The sequence below is a fragment of the Anas platyrhynchos genome, chromosome 7, assembly GCF_047663525.1.
Source record: "Anas platyrhynchos isolate ZD024472 breed Pekin duck chromosome 7, IASCAAS_PekinDuck_T2T, whole genome shotgun sequence".
In the NCBI taxonomy this organism is placed as follows: domain Eukaryota; kingdom Metazoa; phylum Chordata; class Aves; order Anseriformes; family Anatidae; genus Anas; species Anas platyrhynchos.
The window spans coordinates 10301040-10315109 of record NC_092593.1 but is presented as its reverse complement, the minus strand read 5'-3'; the positions used below and the strand labels follow the sequence as shown (position 1 = coordinate 10315109).

The window sequence follows — 14070 nt, the reverse complement described above, 5'->3', positions numbered from 1 at the left end:
CAGTTTCCCCTTATCCCCGAAGGTCACCAGCTACCTCAATACATTCCAAATGGGGCAGATGAAGTGAATTTATAGTTATAACTCTTTGGCTTGTATTTAAATATTCATTTGAACTGATGTGGTCTTTTCTGTGAAAGCTGGTCTGTGCTGTGGTCAGCCTTGCGTTGCTCTGCACTGCGATAGCACCAACAGTGATTTTCCCATTGTGTGATTTTCAAGGCAGCGGTGACTCCTTGATCTGGGTATGTGACCATCCGAAAATAACCACAAAGGACACAGTACATTTTGTTATCTGAGAAGAAATCAGAATCAAGTTACATAGTTAGCACAATCTGCTACTTGATTTTAAATGGATCGTTAATGAGATTTTTTTAACAGAGTTTTTCCTATTTTTGATTTGGAAAATGGAGAAGGAAGAAAAACAAATAAATGAAAGAAAAACAATTTTCTTATCATTTTTCTTCTGTAATTGGATGACTTGCTTCAGTGCTGTGTGACTGTATTTAATTAATGATCTCAAAGTTTGCTAGGCTGTTTGTTAATGCTAGTCATTGTGCTGGCCGTGTGGCTGTTGGTGTCTTTGCATATGCATGGGGGGGATATTTCCAATGTGGCAGTCTTTCACTTGATGCAGAAATACATGTATAATCACATTACACATCTTGAAAGCATTTTCCTCCATTTCAGTCTGCTGGTTCACCTTTGTTATTATAAGTCAGTCAAAGCCCATTGAAACGGAGCGTGAGCCATGCACAGCCCAGCCTGCCCAGTGATGGAGCTGATGTGGTTGGAGCCCTGCAGCTCTGGACTGTTGGCAGCGTGCTCTGCTGGGCTGTGTCTTATCACCAGCCAGCTCTCTGGCCAGAAATGTTTGGTTCTTCTGCCTGTTCAAAGGTGTTAGATCCAAGTGGGCTGACCTCTGCTCTCAAGTCTGACATGGACAATAACAGCAGCGCGCTAAGTCCCACTGGATGACATTGTAGGGTGTATTTTGTTTCCCTTACTGAGATGCATGCACGTTCCCATTTAAGTAATGAGCTACTTAAAATGCTTTGCTGGAAAAAGAAGACAATTTCACAACTGTAAAACTCCTATAGCACTATTTCTAGAATACTTTGGGGAAAATAGATGTTCAGGTGTAAATGTTCATCCATCTCAGATGTCCCTTGTCATCAGTTTGAATGCACAGGTCTGGCTATTGTAACTCACCCAAAAAATCTCTGGAAGCAAAAATCAGATGGCTGGTTTCATTGGAGAAATTAATCCTCTGCCAAGAGCAAGCACAACACTTGTTCGTAGCATCAGGTTCTCCTGTTTCAGAAAACAGTGGAATTTTCTGGTGGTTCAATGACGCACTTGGAATTATTGTCAAGAATAACACGTGTACTAAGTCAGTAAATCTGTGAGCTTGGGAAAGCATTTTACCTGGAGCTTAAATCTTGAGCAAACACCCAACGGTAACTCTAGTAATAACGTTTTAAAGGGTACACACTGAATAACTAGGGAATAGGCATCCCTGGTGTTAAAAAACACATAGCCTGAGTGTACTTAATATTTATAATAAAATGTATATTGGATGCTGAGTGCTTGTAGCATTTTAATCTACCCAACAATATGTTGGAGAAAATATGATTCTGCAGAGCATTGGTCACTGAAGCTATTTGCCATAATCTGCAGCAGGACAGCACCTCCTGAAGAGCCAGCGCATAAAACCTGTATCAATATGTAACTCTTCAGAAATTATTCCCAAATTACTAATTACTGTTTAGAAAAAAAAAAAAAAAAAAAAAAAAAGGTTTGCTAGCATTTCTGAAATGCGCCTGAAGCACAGCATGCAGATCCAGAGGCTGTAGCAATGGCCCTGTGGCTCTGCCTGCTTGGTTTCCAGCAGATGAATTTCTGCAGCGAGTACTAGGAGAGCAGGCAGGGGCACATCCAGCTGTAAGGTACTGTGTAACTGATGTTTCGGGGCCCTGCAAAGAGCTGCATTGTCACTGTTACTGCTGAGCTGTGGGGAAGGACTTCAGTGGGTAGAGAGTCTCCTTCCGTCTTTTACCAGGTTTTTGGATGGGCAGGGTGAAGGGCCACGCAAGCAGCCTCAGCAAATCTCGCCCCTGGTTTACATCCTTTGCAAGGAAGGGAGCCTGGAGCAGTGCTAGGGCAGGGGCTGTGCTGCTGGTTCCTGCAGGTGGAAGGTGTTTGTGTTGATTTTTTTTTTCTTTTAAAGTCCTTTTTCATTGATTTTGGTGGACTGTGAATAAGATCCATACTGCCTGTTACATGATATGTGGGCCCAGTGACTGACAAGACTGCAGGTATTTCTTCTGTTGAAGTCATTGGCCAAGGCATTCACATAAATCATGGATTTTATTGAAACTGCAATTAAAACAAATCAGGTTTAATGCACACTGAAAGCCTTAGTAATTGGTATACAGGTGAATATGGGGGAAGTGGCACCAGCTTAGTCGTTCTTCCAAGCAAAACCCAAGGAAAGAACAGTGTATATAATCGAACAGCATCTGAATATTAATGCACAAAATCCTCTGAGTCCCTAGTTCCCTGATGCAATTATTTTCTATTCACATTAATTGTTCCTAACAGATGACATTAATGACTTTGAGTTAAAATGTGTGCAAAGGAGGCCTTCAGCAGATCAATGCTGTTTAAAAATTGGGTCACTTTTGCAATCATTCATTCAAGGTGTAGCAGCTCGTAAATAAAACAACATTAACATGTTGATTGATTTATAAATGTTAATTTTGTAGTTCATTTTTATGCTTTTTCCCTGAAACCTGTCAGACTCTATGGATAGTGGTGGAACTCATGGTCATTTGTCATTGTTGCATATTAAATAATGATAAGTTGCAAAACAGAGGCTGGAAGAAAAAGTATGGTTTGTTTTAGATGAAGAACAACCTGTTCTTCAGACAGGACGTCTGGAACAAAACAAGCACGAACAGCAACACTTCGAAATAGAACAAATCCTCTTTTACCTCGGGGTCCTCATTTCCCTTGAAATTTAACCACAGAGTTTGGAATTTTAAAAATGCTGATCTGTTGCATACTTGACAAGTGCTTATGCTTTGCTCATTCCCTTCTAACCTCCCCACCCCCCAGAAACTCCATTCACGCATCTTAGACCTCTCGTCTGGGGATTTGCTTTCAGAAGTAGAAAGAAACAGAAGCTTGATGCAATCGCGAACTGCTGATGCTCAGATCCACGTGAGTTTTTGTGCTGTCCTTGTGTTCCTCGTTCGGCACCTTCCTTTTCGCCTCTGAAGTCTGATGTCAGGGATGAGGCATAAAGCTGATCTCTGAATTGAAACACTGTTGAGGCAGATAACAATACTTCTTCTTCCTTCTGTTCTCTGAAATTCAATATTGTGTCCTCGGTTGATATAGTAAGCAGATAGTGTCACTCTGTGCAAAAAAGCATAAATCTTAGCAATGTCCCCAAGATACCTTTCTGGGTATTGATTACATCTCAGAATCTCTGAGAAATGGTCAAGGAGCTTTTTATTAAAGCCCATACACCATATTATTCATCCACTTTTATGATATATTATGTATGAACTTTTAAAAATTCATGGGCTCTGCTTTTTTTTTTTTTTTTTTTTTTTTTCCAAATAGAGTTAGCTTTGTGCTTATTTGGCAAAATCTTAGCCAGTGTGGCTTTCATGTTTCATTGTCAAAGAGAAAAGTAGCTTAAAAAACAAAAGTCACATGAAGATAGAGAGGAATAAAGAGAAATAAAGAGGACAAGAACAGAACATTGAACCTGTGTGTGCCTTTGATCTTGAAGTGTAGTAGTGTCAACAAAAATGTAATCTCCTTTGTAGTATGTATTATAATGAAAAGGCATTGTTTCAAAGGTTCACGAAAATGCTAACAACCCTTTGTATGATATGTAATTAAGCCTTCAGGTTAGGTTTTTCTAAGTGTATAGTTTTGTCTCTTTTATAGTCTGATTCAGTTCTCTGTGATGTCTAGCAAAAATTAGGTATTTAAATTGTAGTATTACATTCGGGCCTTTGTACTCCAGTTTTGTTAAAGGTAATGATTTAAAAGTCATGATTACAAAAAATTAACATTTCACCATGTCAGTTAATAAACCCATATACAAGTTAAATGTATTTAATTAATGCATCATAAACATACAATTTAAAGTACTTTCTGAGAGAATTTAGAGAATAAAGGCAAATTGCCAGAGAATATTCCAGTTCTTAGTAATCTGAATGCAATCTAGATGTTGGGTAGGCATCCTAACTCAAAATCTCCAATGGCATGATATTTTTTGCACGTTTTCTTATCTCTTCAACAGTAAAGATGATTACAGTAATATATTGTTCTTTTGCTTCACTTGTATATCCTCTTTTCATATTGTTAAAACTAGAAAACCAACCATACCTTTCTTCTCTTTTGGTGCAAAGGAAACGAAGCGAGGGGATGGACAGGCCCACACACTAGCCAAGGTGATAGGAAGGGAAGGGGCTCCGATCCCTTCTTTTCTCTTATAGGATGTTCTTATTGGAAAGGATTATCCAGGCATCCTTCCCTTCAACACTATGATGGCTAGGACATAGCTTAGTATAAAGGGCAGAAATTTGACATGACATCTTTTTCCAGTGCCACAGCTGAAAGGCACTGAAATAGCCAGAGCTGGCATATGCTGCCATTGGCCTCTGTTCAGTCAGCCTTACAGGGAACGACGCCGTCGTGGCTGTGGCAGCTGATGAGAGGGTCTCCCATGGGAGCCATGGCGTCAGAAATAAAGTGTAATTTGTCTCCACAAAGCAAAAAGTCTGCTTCAGAGCTAAAAACAAAGGCATCATCCTGCGTCTGATGCTGAAACATGTATTCCTCCAAGAGTCAACAGATTTAAAGGCTATTCCTCCTGCATCCATTTGACTTCCTAGGAGGACATGTACCAATAACTCCCAGAGGTGAAATGTGCTCTTTCTACCTCTAAATGATTTTCCCATTCATAAGTTTGGCCTGTGACAGAGAATAATGATTTGCCCTGTAGTTAAGTTTGTCAAAAACAGAACATTATTATGTCAGCTGAGCAATGAACAGCTGTACTGATGAACTCCTCAGCAGTAAAAATTCTGCTCTCCCATTTAACCAAAAGCGGTTCAGCCCTAGCAATAATAAATGGGAGGTTGTGGAGGAATAAGTGGAAGAAATAAGCAGAAGTCCAATAAACATGCTGGTGTATGAGAAATGCGTACAAACTGAACATTTTTCCAGAAATTTGCATGAAGCAGCTGTGTCTGTTGCATGTGCAGTTTTGATATTTCTTTTGTGGATCCTGTAACTTCAGATTTCTTGTGACTTCCTGAATATAAAGGTAAATTTTTCATCTATGCAAAATTAATTGGGGCTATATCCATGTGCAAAAAGCAATAAATATTTGAGGTTGCACAATCATACTCTGCCTTAATGAAATTCAAACCAAAGTTTTATGAAATAGAGTTGTATCGTTCTTTCTGGTGTTACTGGTAATTAAAAAGATGTCAGATTTGGTAAGGAAACTGGAGAATCGCCTAACAGAATGGTGCAGGCGCTTAACGTTAAAGAAGCTCTAACATTGTTAGGCACAAGAGTATTAGTTTGGAAACAAATTAAAGTAATCCTAGATACTCCTACGGAGGTTTAATATTTTACCTAAAGTGCTATCTGCTCTTCATTACTCTCTTCCTCAAAGCTGGCACTTAGTCACAGTCAGCTGAAATTGCATTTGGAGAGGGGCGATAACTACACAAGTACTAAAGGCAGCCATAAAGTGTCAATAAATTGCATAAGCAAGAGGCTTCAGCTGTCTGCAAGTGACACAAAGATGGATTGTCCTACGTCAGAGAGTTTCTTAGACAAAGCTTTGAACTAGATAGGAAACCAAAATTAGACTGTAATGGAGAGATTCCATTCTCAGTGGACATTCTGCTTGGGATACTAAATTAATTTACCTTGTCTAGGGTGTACAGCCTCATCTGTTACATTCCAGGGCTATAATGCAGTTGTCAAGATGTACTTGTATTCTTATAACTTTGTTTTCTGTATCTTACTGGAGCATGCTGCTTATGTACAAAGCATAATTCAAGCAGACTCAGAATAATCTTTAGCAAAAGAAGAGGACAATACTTGTTCAAGAATAAAGAAAAAACATGGAGGATCGGGGATTTTTCCCCTGACAAATGAAAATATTAGCAATTTTTAACTTAGTTCTCTGTATGAAAATCACCAAACACTAATGGCATAGTAGGAAGGTGTAAGTAGCTTACTGGCTTTTCTTTGTCCTTCTTTATCAGGGGGAAGTTAAATGATCTTTTTCCAGCCATGAGATATTTCTATTTCTTCTCATGTTTTAGGAATGCCAGCAGAATGTGAAATCCAGTATACCTGTCTTGAAATGCCAGAGTCAATTAAATACGACAGGTCCTAGCCGCCTATATCCCCGGAGCAGCTGCAGTAGCAGTGAACTCTCCCTCTCAAGTGCTTGCAGTGAATATTCCAGTGGTTCCTCCTACACCTGGAATGATGGGAAGACATGCAGCAAAAGGGTAAATGAAATTAATTTGTTTCATTTGTTAGCTTAAGCTGACTTTCAGATTTTTTTTTTTAATTTTCTTCCTTCTTTTGTATTTAAAACAGTTGTCACTAAACTCAGGAGTTCTCTCCCTGCCATCTCCCTCCCTTTCTCTCTCCCTCATTTATTTTTTTTAACAATTCCTTTATCACTCCAATTTGCTCGCAGTTTCCACATTTATTCTGACATTTATTCTGTCTTTTCACAATCCAAATTGTTCTTCTCCTTCTTTATCTTAATCCTTCCATTCATATTGTTCTTCCTACAGGTTTTAAATCCACTGCAGCTTTCACACCAGTATGAAATCCTGTATTAAAAAAGAACATTGCTATTAATAGCAATGGATGAAACGTAATGCCCTATGCACTCCTAAATCTCTTTAATAAAATGGTAACATTTTTATTAACGGCACTTGTGAGTAATATGTGAGTTCTATTTTGTTTTGACAGTCATCCGTGAGCTGGGATAAAAGAATAAGCATTGGTTCTTCACTCCCAAGTAACCTCTCAAGTCCTGCAGATGATCTACCTCCAACTCGTATCAAGGAAAACCACATCCTAGAAGGGCTGAAGAAATTACAGAAGCAAAAAATATTACTTGAATCACCTTCAGTAATATCGAAATGGGGTTACAAAGACTGCATGAACTCCAATGAAGGAATATATTCCCCTGGTGTTAAATGTGGCAGCCATAATGAACAGACTCATTGTAAGCCAATGGAGATGGGAAGTATTTGCATTGAACATAAAACTTTCTCTTATGATTCAGATTCACATGATGATGCAGATGACGATTCTTCATCCTTATTATTGCTGCAGGAAGTACCCAGCAAAGACTGCAGGATCTATTGTAACAAATTAACTCACAGTGTTTCTGACAGTCTCTTTGACTGGGACCCTAATAGGAAACATTTGCCAGAAAGAAGTTCATATTTTAATTCAAAGGAAAGACCTGAAAAATTAACTAGTTTTGTCAGTGGATTTCAGGCAGAAGTAAAACTGTGCACCAGAGCAAAGCTGCCTGAGTTACAGTTAGATCAAAGCCATGCTAATACGGGCTGGAAGGACCTTAATTTTCAGCTTTCAGATACTGATGACAATGAAGTCTTGGATGAATTGCGTATAGAAAGCAGTGATGAGAAGAGTCCATCAGATCTATTATCAAGTCCTTTTTCTGAGAAGTACACAAAGAACTCTGACGTCCTCGTAGTCACAGAGAATTCTCAGTTTACTGACAAAGAGGAAAAACAGGTATCTGCTCAGTCAGATATTAGGCCAAAGACATGTAATTTCATTAAACAACAAAAGGTCGTAAAAAAGACCTCTTCTGAAGAGTGCATTACCGTAATATTTGATGCCGAGGATGGTGAGCCTATTGAATTCAGCTCGCATCAAACTGGAGTTGTCACTGTAACAAGAAATGAAATTTCAATCAACCAGCCACAAACTAGGTCCAGTGCTGAATATACTGAACTTATGCCTCAGGGAATAACTAATTTGCAGACAGGAAGCAGTGCTAGAAACTACACTGCTTTAGAAGGATCTGAAGATAAAACCAAGAACACTCTTGAGGATAATACAGGTAATAAAAATACGGTTGTCCCCCTGACCTGCAGTGAATCTTCACGCTGTGGAAGAATAATACTGCAAAATGCTCCACGGCAAAAAATAGTGAAGCCAGTGAATGAGGTATCATACAAGGCCAATTCAAGCTTCACTGTTCATACAGGAATCAATCAAAAGCCAAACTTGACTAAAATACCCAGCAGAGGGAAATTTTCTCCACAAAAAACTATGATGATGGAGAGCCAGGAGACACCTGTAGCTACATCAGTGAGCCATGTAACCCTTGAAAAATCACCTGCTCTGCCACCTGTAAAGCTTTCCAGATTCAAAAAGGCCCAAAGTCCACCTCATAATTTTGACTCAAAAGTCGACTTCCAGGTTCCAAAGCCCCCTGCCCACCTCCTGCCCAGCTCAAAGCGTCCAGGCAGGGCCAATGGGACAAAGTATCCAAAGAGTCAGAGCCCAGCATCACCACTGTTGCCTCAGCACCTTATAGAGCCCAGTGACTATGGAGAACCTCCAACCAGAGACTTTCATTGCGACTTGGCAACTGTAGAAGCCCGATCACCATCCCCACCCCTTCCTCCGGGCAGGTCAACATCCCTGTTGATTCGGCCTGATTATGCTCATTCATCACCTGTAGCTGTAAAGTTTGAAGGAGCTGGTCCCAGTGAAACAGCAAAAAATATACTGAAATCATCACCATTAAAAGGAGCTGTGAACTCCGGCTTTCATAATCAATCTAGTCATGAAGTGCAAGCAAAAGCTGTATCTTCTGGGGCCAAAATTGAGTTATCTTACCTTCAGGAAAATGCAGAAGCAATTATGCAAAATAAATGTGTATCTCAGCAACCCCATACTGCATGCCAAGGACTTTCCAAAGTTTTCACAAAGCAAGTCTGCCCAAAAAGCCCTAATCAGCCAGGTCTCCACAGGAATCGTGAGCTCCTGAAAACAAACTTTCAAACAGACAGGTCCTTTCCCCTGGGCTGTCCGTCACTGGAAACAACTTCTTCGACAGAAGCATATTCCAGCAAAAAAGATATTTCCAGTGACAGTGGGGTTGATCAGCCTCAAAAGATGCCAAACATTCTCCCCGCAACTCCTCAATGTCACGCCACAAGCACAAGCGAGCCCTTACTATCTCAGGTAAACAATTCCCCGTTGTCATCCTTTCATGGCAGCGACACTGCAAATACTACGCAAAACTCTAATGAGAAAGGAATGAAAACCCGTCTCCCCGTAGGACTGAAATTATTTGTCAAATCTCCTCAACTTCTCCGAAAGAGCTCTACCGTCCCAGGGAAGCAGGAAAAAGACAGTATAAATGCAGCTTCCAAAAGCAATGTGAGTTCAAGTAAGTACAAGCAAAATGAATGCCTAACCACCAGGGGTGCAATGGATGCTGAATTAAAAGACTCTAAGTCTGATACTGATATAAAAGATAATTTTACTGTGGGACTTAGTATGGATACAGCATCACCTCAGCCACATGAAAACTGCAGCTTGGTGGTAGACAGAGTAGATGGATTAGAAAGCAAATTAGTTAAGAGATCTGCTTCTTCCAGCAACAAGTCACACTTGAAACCAGCTCTGGGCATGAATGGAGCGAAAGCTCGTAGTCAGAGTTTTAGCATTCATACAGGGGAAAAGCCATCTGCTCTTGTTACAGAAGGTCTTGGAAAAGTACGGACTCAGATTATTACAAATACTTCTGACAGAGGAAATTCTCTAACAAGGCAGAACTCAGCCATGGAAGGACTTCAAATCAAGGCCATTCCTGGGTCAGCAGTGACACAAGAGACTCCTTCAAATGCTTCAAAAACCACTGAAAATTCGTACTCTAGACAAGGTTCTCTTGGAAATAAGAGTAATTGCAATAGCCAGCATGGAAGCCCAAGCAAACTGCCATTCAGATCGTCTCCAAAAGTAGACTTGTTTCACAGCACTTCAAAATGTGATGGAAACAAAGCATTTTCTCAAAAAGATGCACGCAGTCCATCTGTCCAGAGTGAGAAAAACAGTGAAAATGTAAAACATGAAGTTCTAAATAAAAAAAGCATTTTGCCTGCAGAATTGGAGTTAGAAGCATCAGCTACTGCATCTTCCAAACAGATTTCATCATTTCAAAGCTTGGATGGAATAAAGTGTCCTCATAAACTGGAAGCAACAAAATCACAAAGACAGCAGATGTCTTTAAAGTTAGCGGAAGCCTCTGAGGTTACTGATGTTTTCAGTTCGCCTGCTCTACAGCCTACAATAGAGGAGAAGGTCATGTTATGCATCCAAGAAAATGTCCAGAAGGGTCAGGAACAAAACAAATCTCCCACTGTGGAGACTAAACAAAAGACAGGGCCCTCTATAGCTAATTGGTTTGGCTTTCGAAAGAGTAAGCTCCCAGCACTGAGTAGCAGGAAACCTGATGTTCCTAAAACAAAGGTAGAAAAAAAAGAAGCAAAGGTTTCAGGATTTGGAATTAAGCAGGCAAAATTAGAGAGAAGAAAAGAAAAAAAGCAAACTGAACAACGCTGTGAAATGGAAAATGAAATTAACAGGAAAACAAACAATGACATTTTAGGTGATGCTATGGAGAGTAAAATTTTGAAATCATCACAAAACAAGTCCGGCCACATTGGGTGTGAACAAGTCAGAGGTTCCACCACAGCTGCATACTCACCGAAAGACAGTTTTATGAAGGAACTTTTGAACAGGTATGGGATATTTTGTTGTGCCGTGTAACTTTGCTGGCATCCTCAGATGCTAAGTTCAATGTATGTTCCTCTTAGACTAAGAATGGATGGGAGCAATCGGTTTGTAAACTAACAGGACTCTCATCTTTAAGGGAAAAAAGTATTAATAATGAAATGATAATTCTGTTGACTTTTTCTTGTTAACCAAACCAATGGTCTTTGAAATTAAAGAATGGGAAGTTACATCCAAGTTGATAGAAATACAAAATTATTGTAGAAATCAAGAATGTAGGCAGACAATGTGTAAATATAGAGGATACTTAGGTACATCTTTTAATGAATTCCATTTCCATGTATTCTAACCAGTAGACATGTTTGCAAACTAGTCAGAATTAGTTACATTTCTAGCTACCATAACCTTTGGTCACAGAACAACGTAGCAATTGCTATATTGTGTTTTCACATTTGCCCCACAGCAGTCACAAATATAAAATAAATCATTACATGTGAAAGACTAAATTGATATACTACCTGAAATTGCAAGTGACAGATTTGATCAAGGCTAGTTAGAAACATTTATCACTCAAAGGTCTAGAGACAGAAAGATATGGAGAGGTTACTTTAAACATTAAAGGAATGGAAAAGTAGAGTGATTGAAGAAGGGCAATGTAATTTATCAGAGGAATCACTCTCTACCTGCAGAGTTGATAAGAAAGCAGCTCAGCAGACAGAAAGTGGATCAAATAATGTTTCCTACAGGAGTGTGTCGAAGGGCAGCTCCCAGGGCTCCTCTCTTCACAGCAACTCTATCAGCTCTCAAGGAAACCACAAGAAAAACAGCAACACAAAAGCTGATATGGAAATGCAGAATCAGACCCTGGTAAGTGCTTTAGAACATGAAAACGTTATTACCTTCTTTTTAACTTCTGGATGTGTTCCTTATTGCCAGTACAGACAAACAGGATAATAACTGTTTATATATGATTTTGTGCAGCGAGAGAATTGTGAATTAATACCGAAGTTGGCAGCTTGACTATAGGCCAGATTATACAGCTAGTCATGAAGGTCCTACTGCTTCTGCTGGCAATTCAATTTCAGTGGAGATATATGCACAGCGATGTTATAATCATACTGCAGTACAGTGTAATAATAGGACCATTTTCTTTTTTTCCATTTTTTCCCCTTTCCCTGAAAATTGCATGCCTGCCAGTGTTGAACATTACTCTGAATGTTATAGAAAACATTAAGCCCAAAAAGTGCAATGCTGGTGGGGAAAAGGCAAAGCATTTGACCACACTGGGGAATATTTGTCACTTCAGAAGGAGTCTTTCAAAAGCAAAAGCATACATTTCACCCATGACTCTGTACCGCGGAAAATCTCCCTGTTAATGCCTTGTGGTTAGTTTTACATTTTAATAAGGTACTAACCATACCTGATTTTTTAATTTACCTAGCGAATAGCAATGTTGTGATTTTGAAGAAAAATAATTTTATTTTCTGTTAACTGCTAAATTCTGATTCTTGAAAGGTTATGTGAGTGGCTAACTTTTCTGTACCTTGAATAGTTTAAGCACAGCCCAGGACTGTAGCCTAAAGTGAAACTGAATGGGTGCCCTTCCTTGTGAAGCTTTTAATAATTAACCTTGGAATTTAGCGAGTGATTTCTTGCCCAGAAAGGGCCTTTCCCATTATGTTTTAAAGCCCAAGCACCATGAGAGCAGAGATACTTTGACTTGATCTCATGTAATTGAACTTCATAAGCATTCTTTTCTCATTCCTGGTAGCTGTCTTGACCATATCATTATGATTGTTATTACAAATAATCACTTTTCACAAAATAATCTGAAAATTTATGTCAAATATATATACTGAACATGAAGCTACTACTTCTGTTGTTCTGATAAAATGAATTATTGAAGTACATCACATGCAACTATTTCATTTTAGAGAGTTTGAAATACATTTTGGGGGGGATGTGTTTCAAGGTTAAAACAATTCAAAAAGCTTCATAATGGGAACTGGAGAAACTCTTTGTTGTTGTTTCAGATGGTTAAGGCTGAAGTATGAACACACATGGTTTCAACTTCAGGCAAAAGATATTTTACTTCAGTGCAAATGTCTTTCCTAAGAATATCCACAAGGTCATTTTTTAAAACTTAAAGGGAATATGCGCAGAATGCGTGTGTTGGAAAACTTTTTTCTCCTGACTATTGTGGTATCATCTCTTCTTTGAAAATGTAGATGTCTCCTGCATTATAACACCACAAATTATAAGCGTATCTAAGGCTGTCCTTGTAGTGTCACGGAAAGGAAAGAGAGAGAATGAAAGTCTGGAAATGTGCAATATGCAGGAAATTCAATCCAACTGATCTAGAACTTTGATAGCAAAGCAGAGCCCCTTATCAGAGCCACTCAGTTTAACTATGCCCCATTTAATATGGTCCTGACAGCTTAGGGTATATCTTCACTGTACAGAAGTACAAAAAACCCTGCACATCGCTTCTACAATTTCTTTCTAACTTATTATTTTCTAATGCTGTAATAATTTGCTGTGCTTTTTGTCTGTCAATTTGTGCAGTCTTTCTAAATGCAGCAATAATAGTCGTTTAGGACTTTAAGTGTATCTTCAAGAAACACACTTCAATTTATTAAGGAACTACAAGATTGCCCTTAATATATATAAATAATGGAGGAATCCTAATTATTCTGTTTAGCTTTTAAGGACACATTAGTCACAGAGAAAAGGCATTACCTATCCTATACCACGCACTCTTTTGTTCACTGAGAATCAAAGTATTTTTAATATTGTTTTGGGAGATTGAGTTGCATTATATGCTTCATCTCTGTGAGTTTCATGTTTTGTTTTTGCGGCATTCAATTCCTGAATGAAATATCTAGTGCTAAAAGGCTGAAGACATCTAGAATAAAGAGAATAAAAACATGCTTGCAGTTGTTAATGCTTACTTCTGAAAGAAATATACCATAAGACTCCAAAGTATGTGAGATTTCATCTTGTCCTCCAAACTTGCACAAGAAAAACAATAGAAAGTCTGTAAATTCAAAGTTCATGCATCTTATTACTATCATTTTCAGTTATTCTTTGGTGCCAGCTTCCTTTGAAGCAGATTGCAAAGGACTGGGATATAGTTGAGACTGAAAACAGTTGTGTGTGGTAGAACGGCCTATTGTGCATTTTTTTGCTTGTATGAAGACAAAATGAATACTTTTG

General features: G+C 38.8%; 1 protein-coding gene across 31 annotated transcripts in view; it reads left to right on the top strand.

The window, feature by feature from the left end:
* Nucleotides 1-14070, top strand: part of NCKAP5 (NCK associated protein 5) — a 435119-nt gene that overhangs the window by 365826 nt on the left and 55223 nt on the right. For 28 of the 31 annotated variants that reach the window (XM_072040698.1, XM_072040699.1, XM_038182175.2 and 25 more), the window contains 4 exons: nucleotides 3118-3222; nucleotides 6369-6560; nucleotides 7036-10862; nucleotides 11544-11721. In XM_072040698.1, coding sequence (XP_071896799.1) covers nucleotides 3118-3222; nucleotides 6369-6560; nucleotides 7036-10862; nucleotides 11544-11721 — 4302 coding nt within the window. The remainder of the gene's footprint in view (nucleotides 1-3117; nucleotides 3223-6368; nucleotides 6561-7035; nucleotides 10863-11543; nucleotides 11722-14070) is intronic. The other 3 variants (XM_072040702.1, XM_072040706.1, XM_072040705.1) reach the window with 3 other exon arrangements.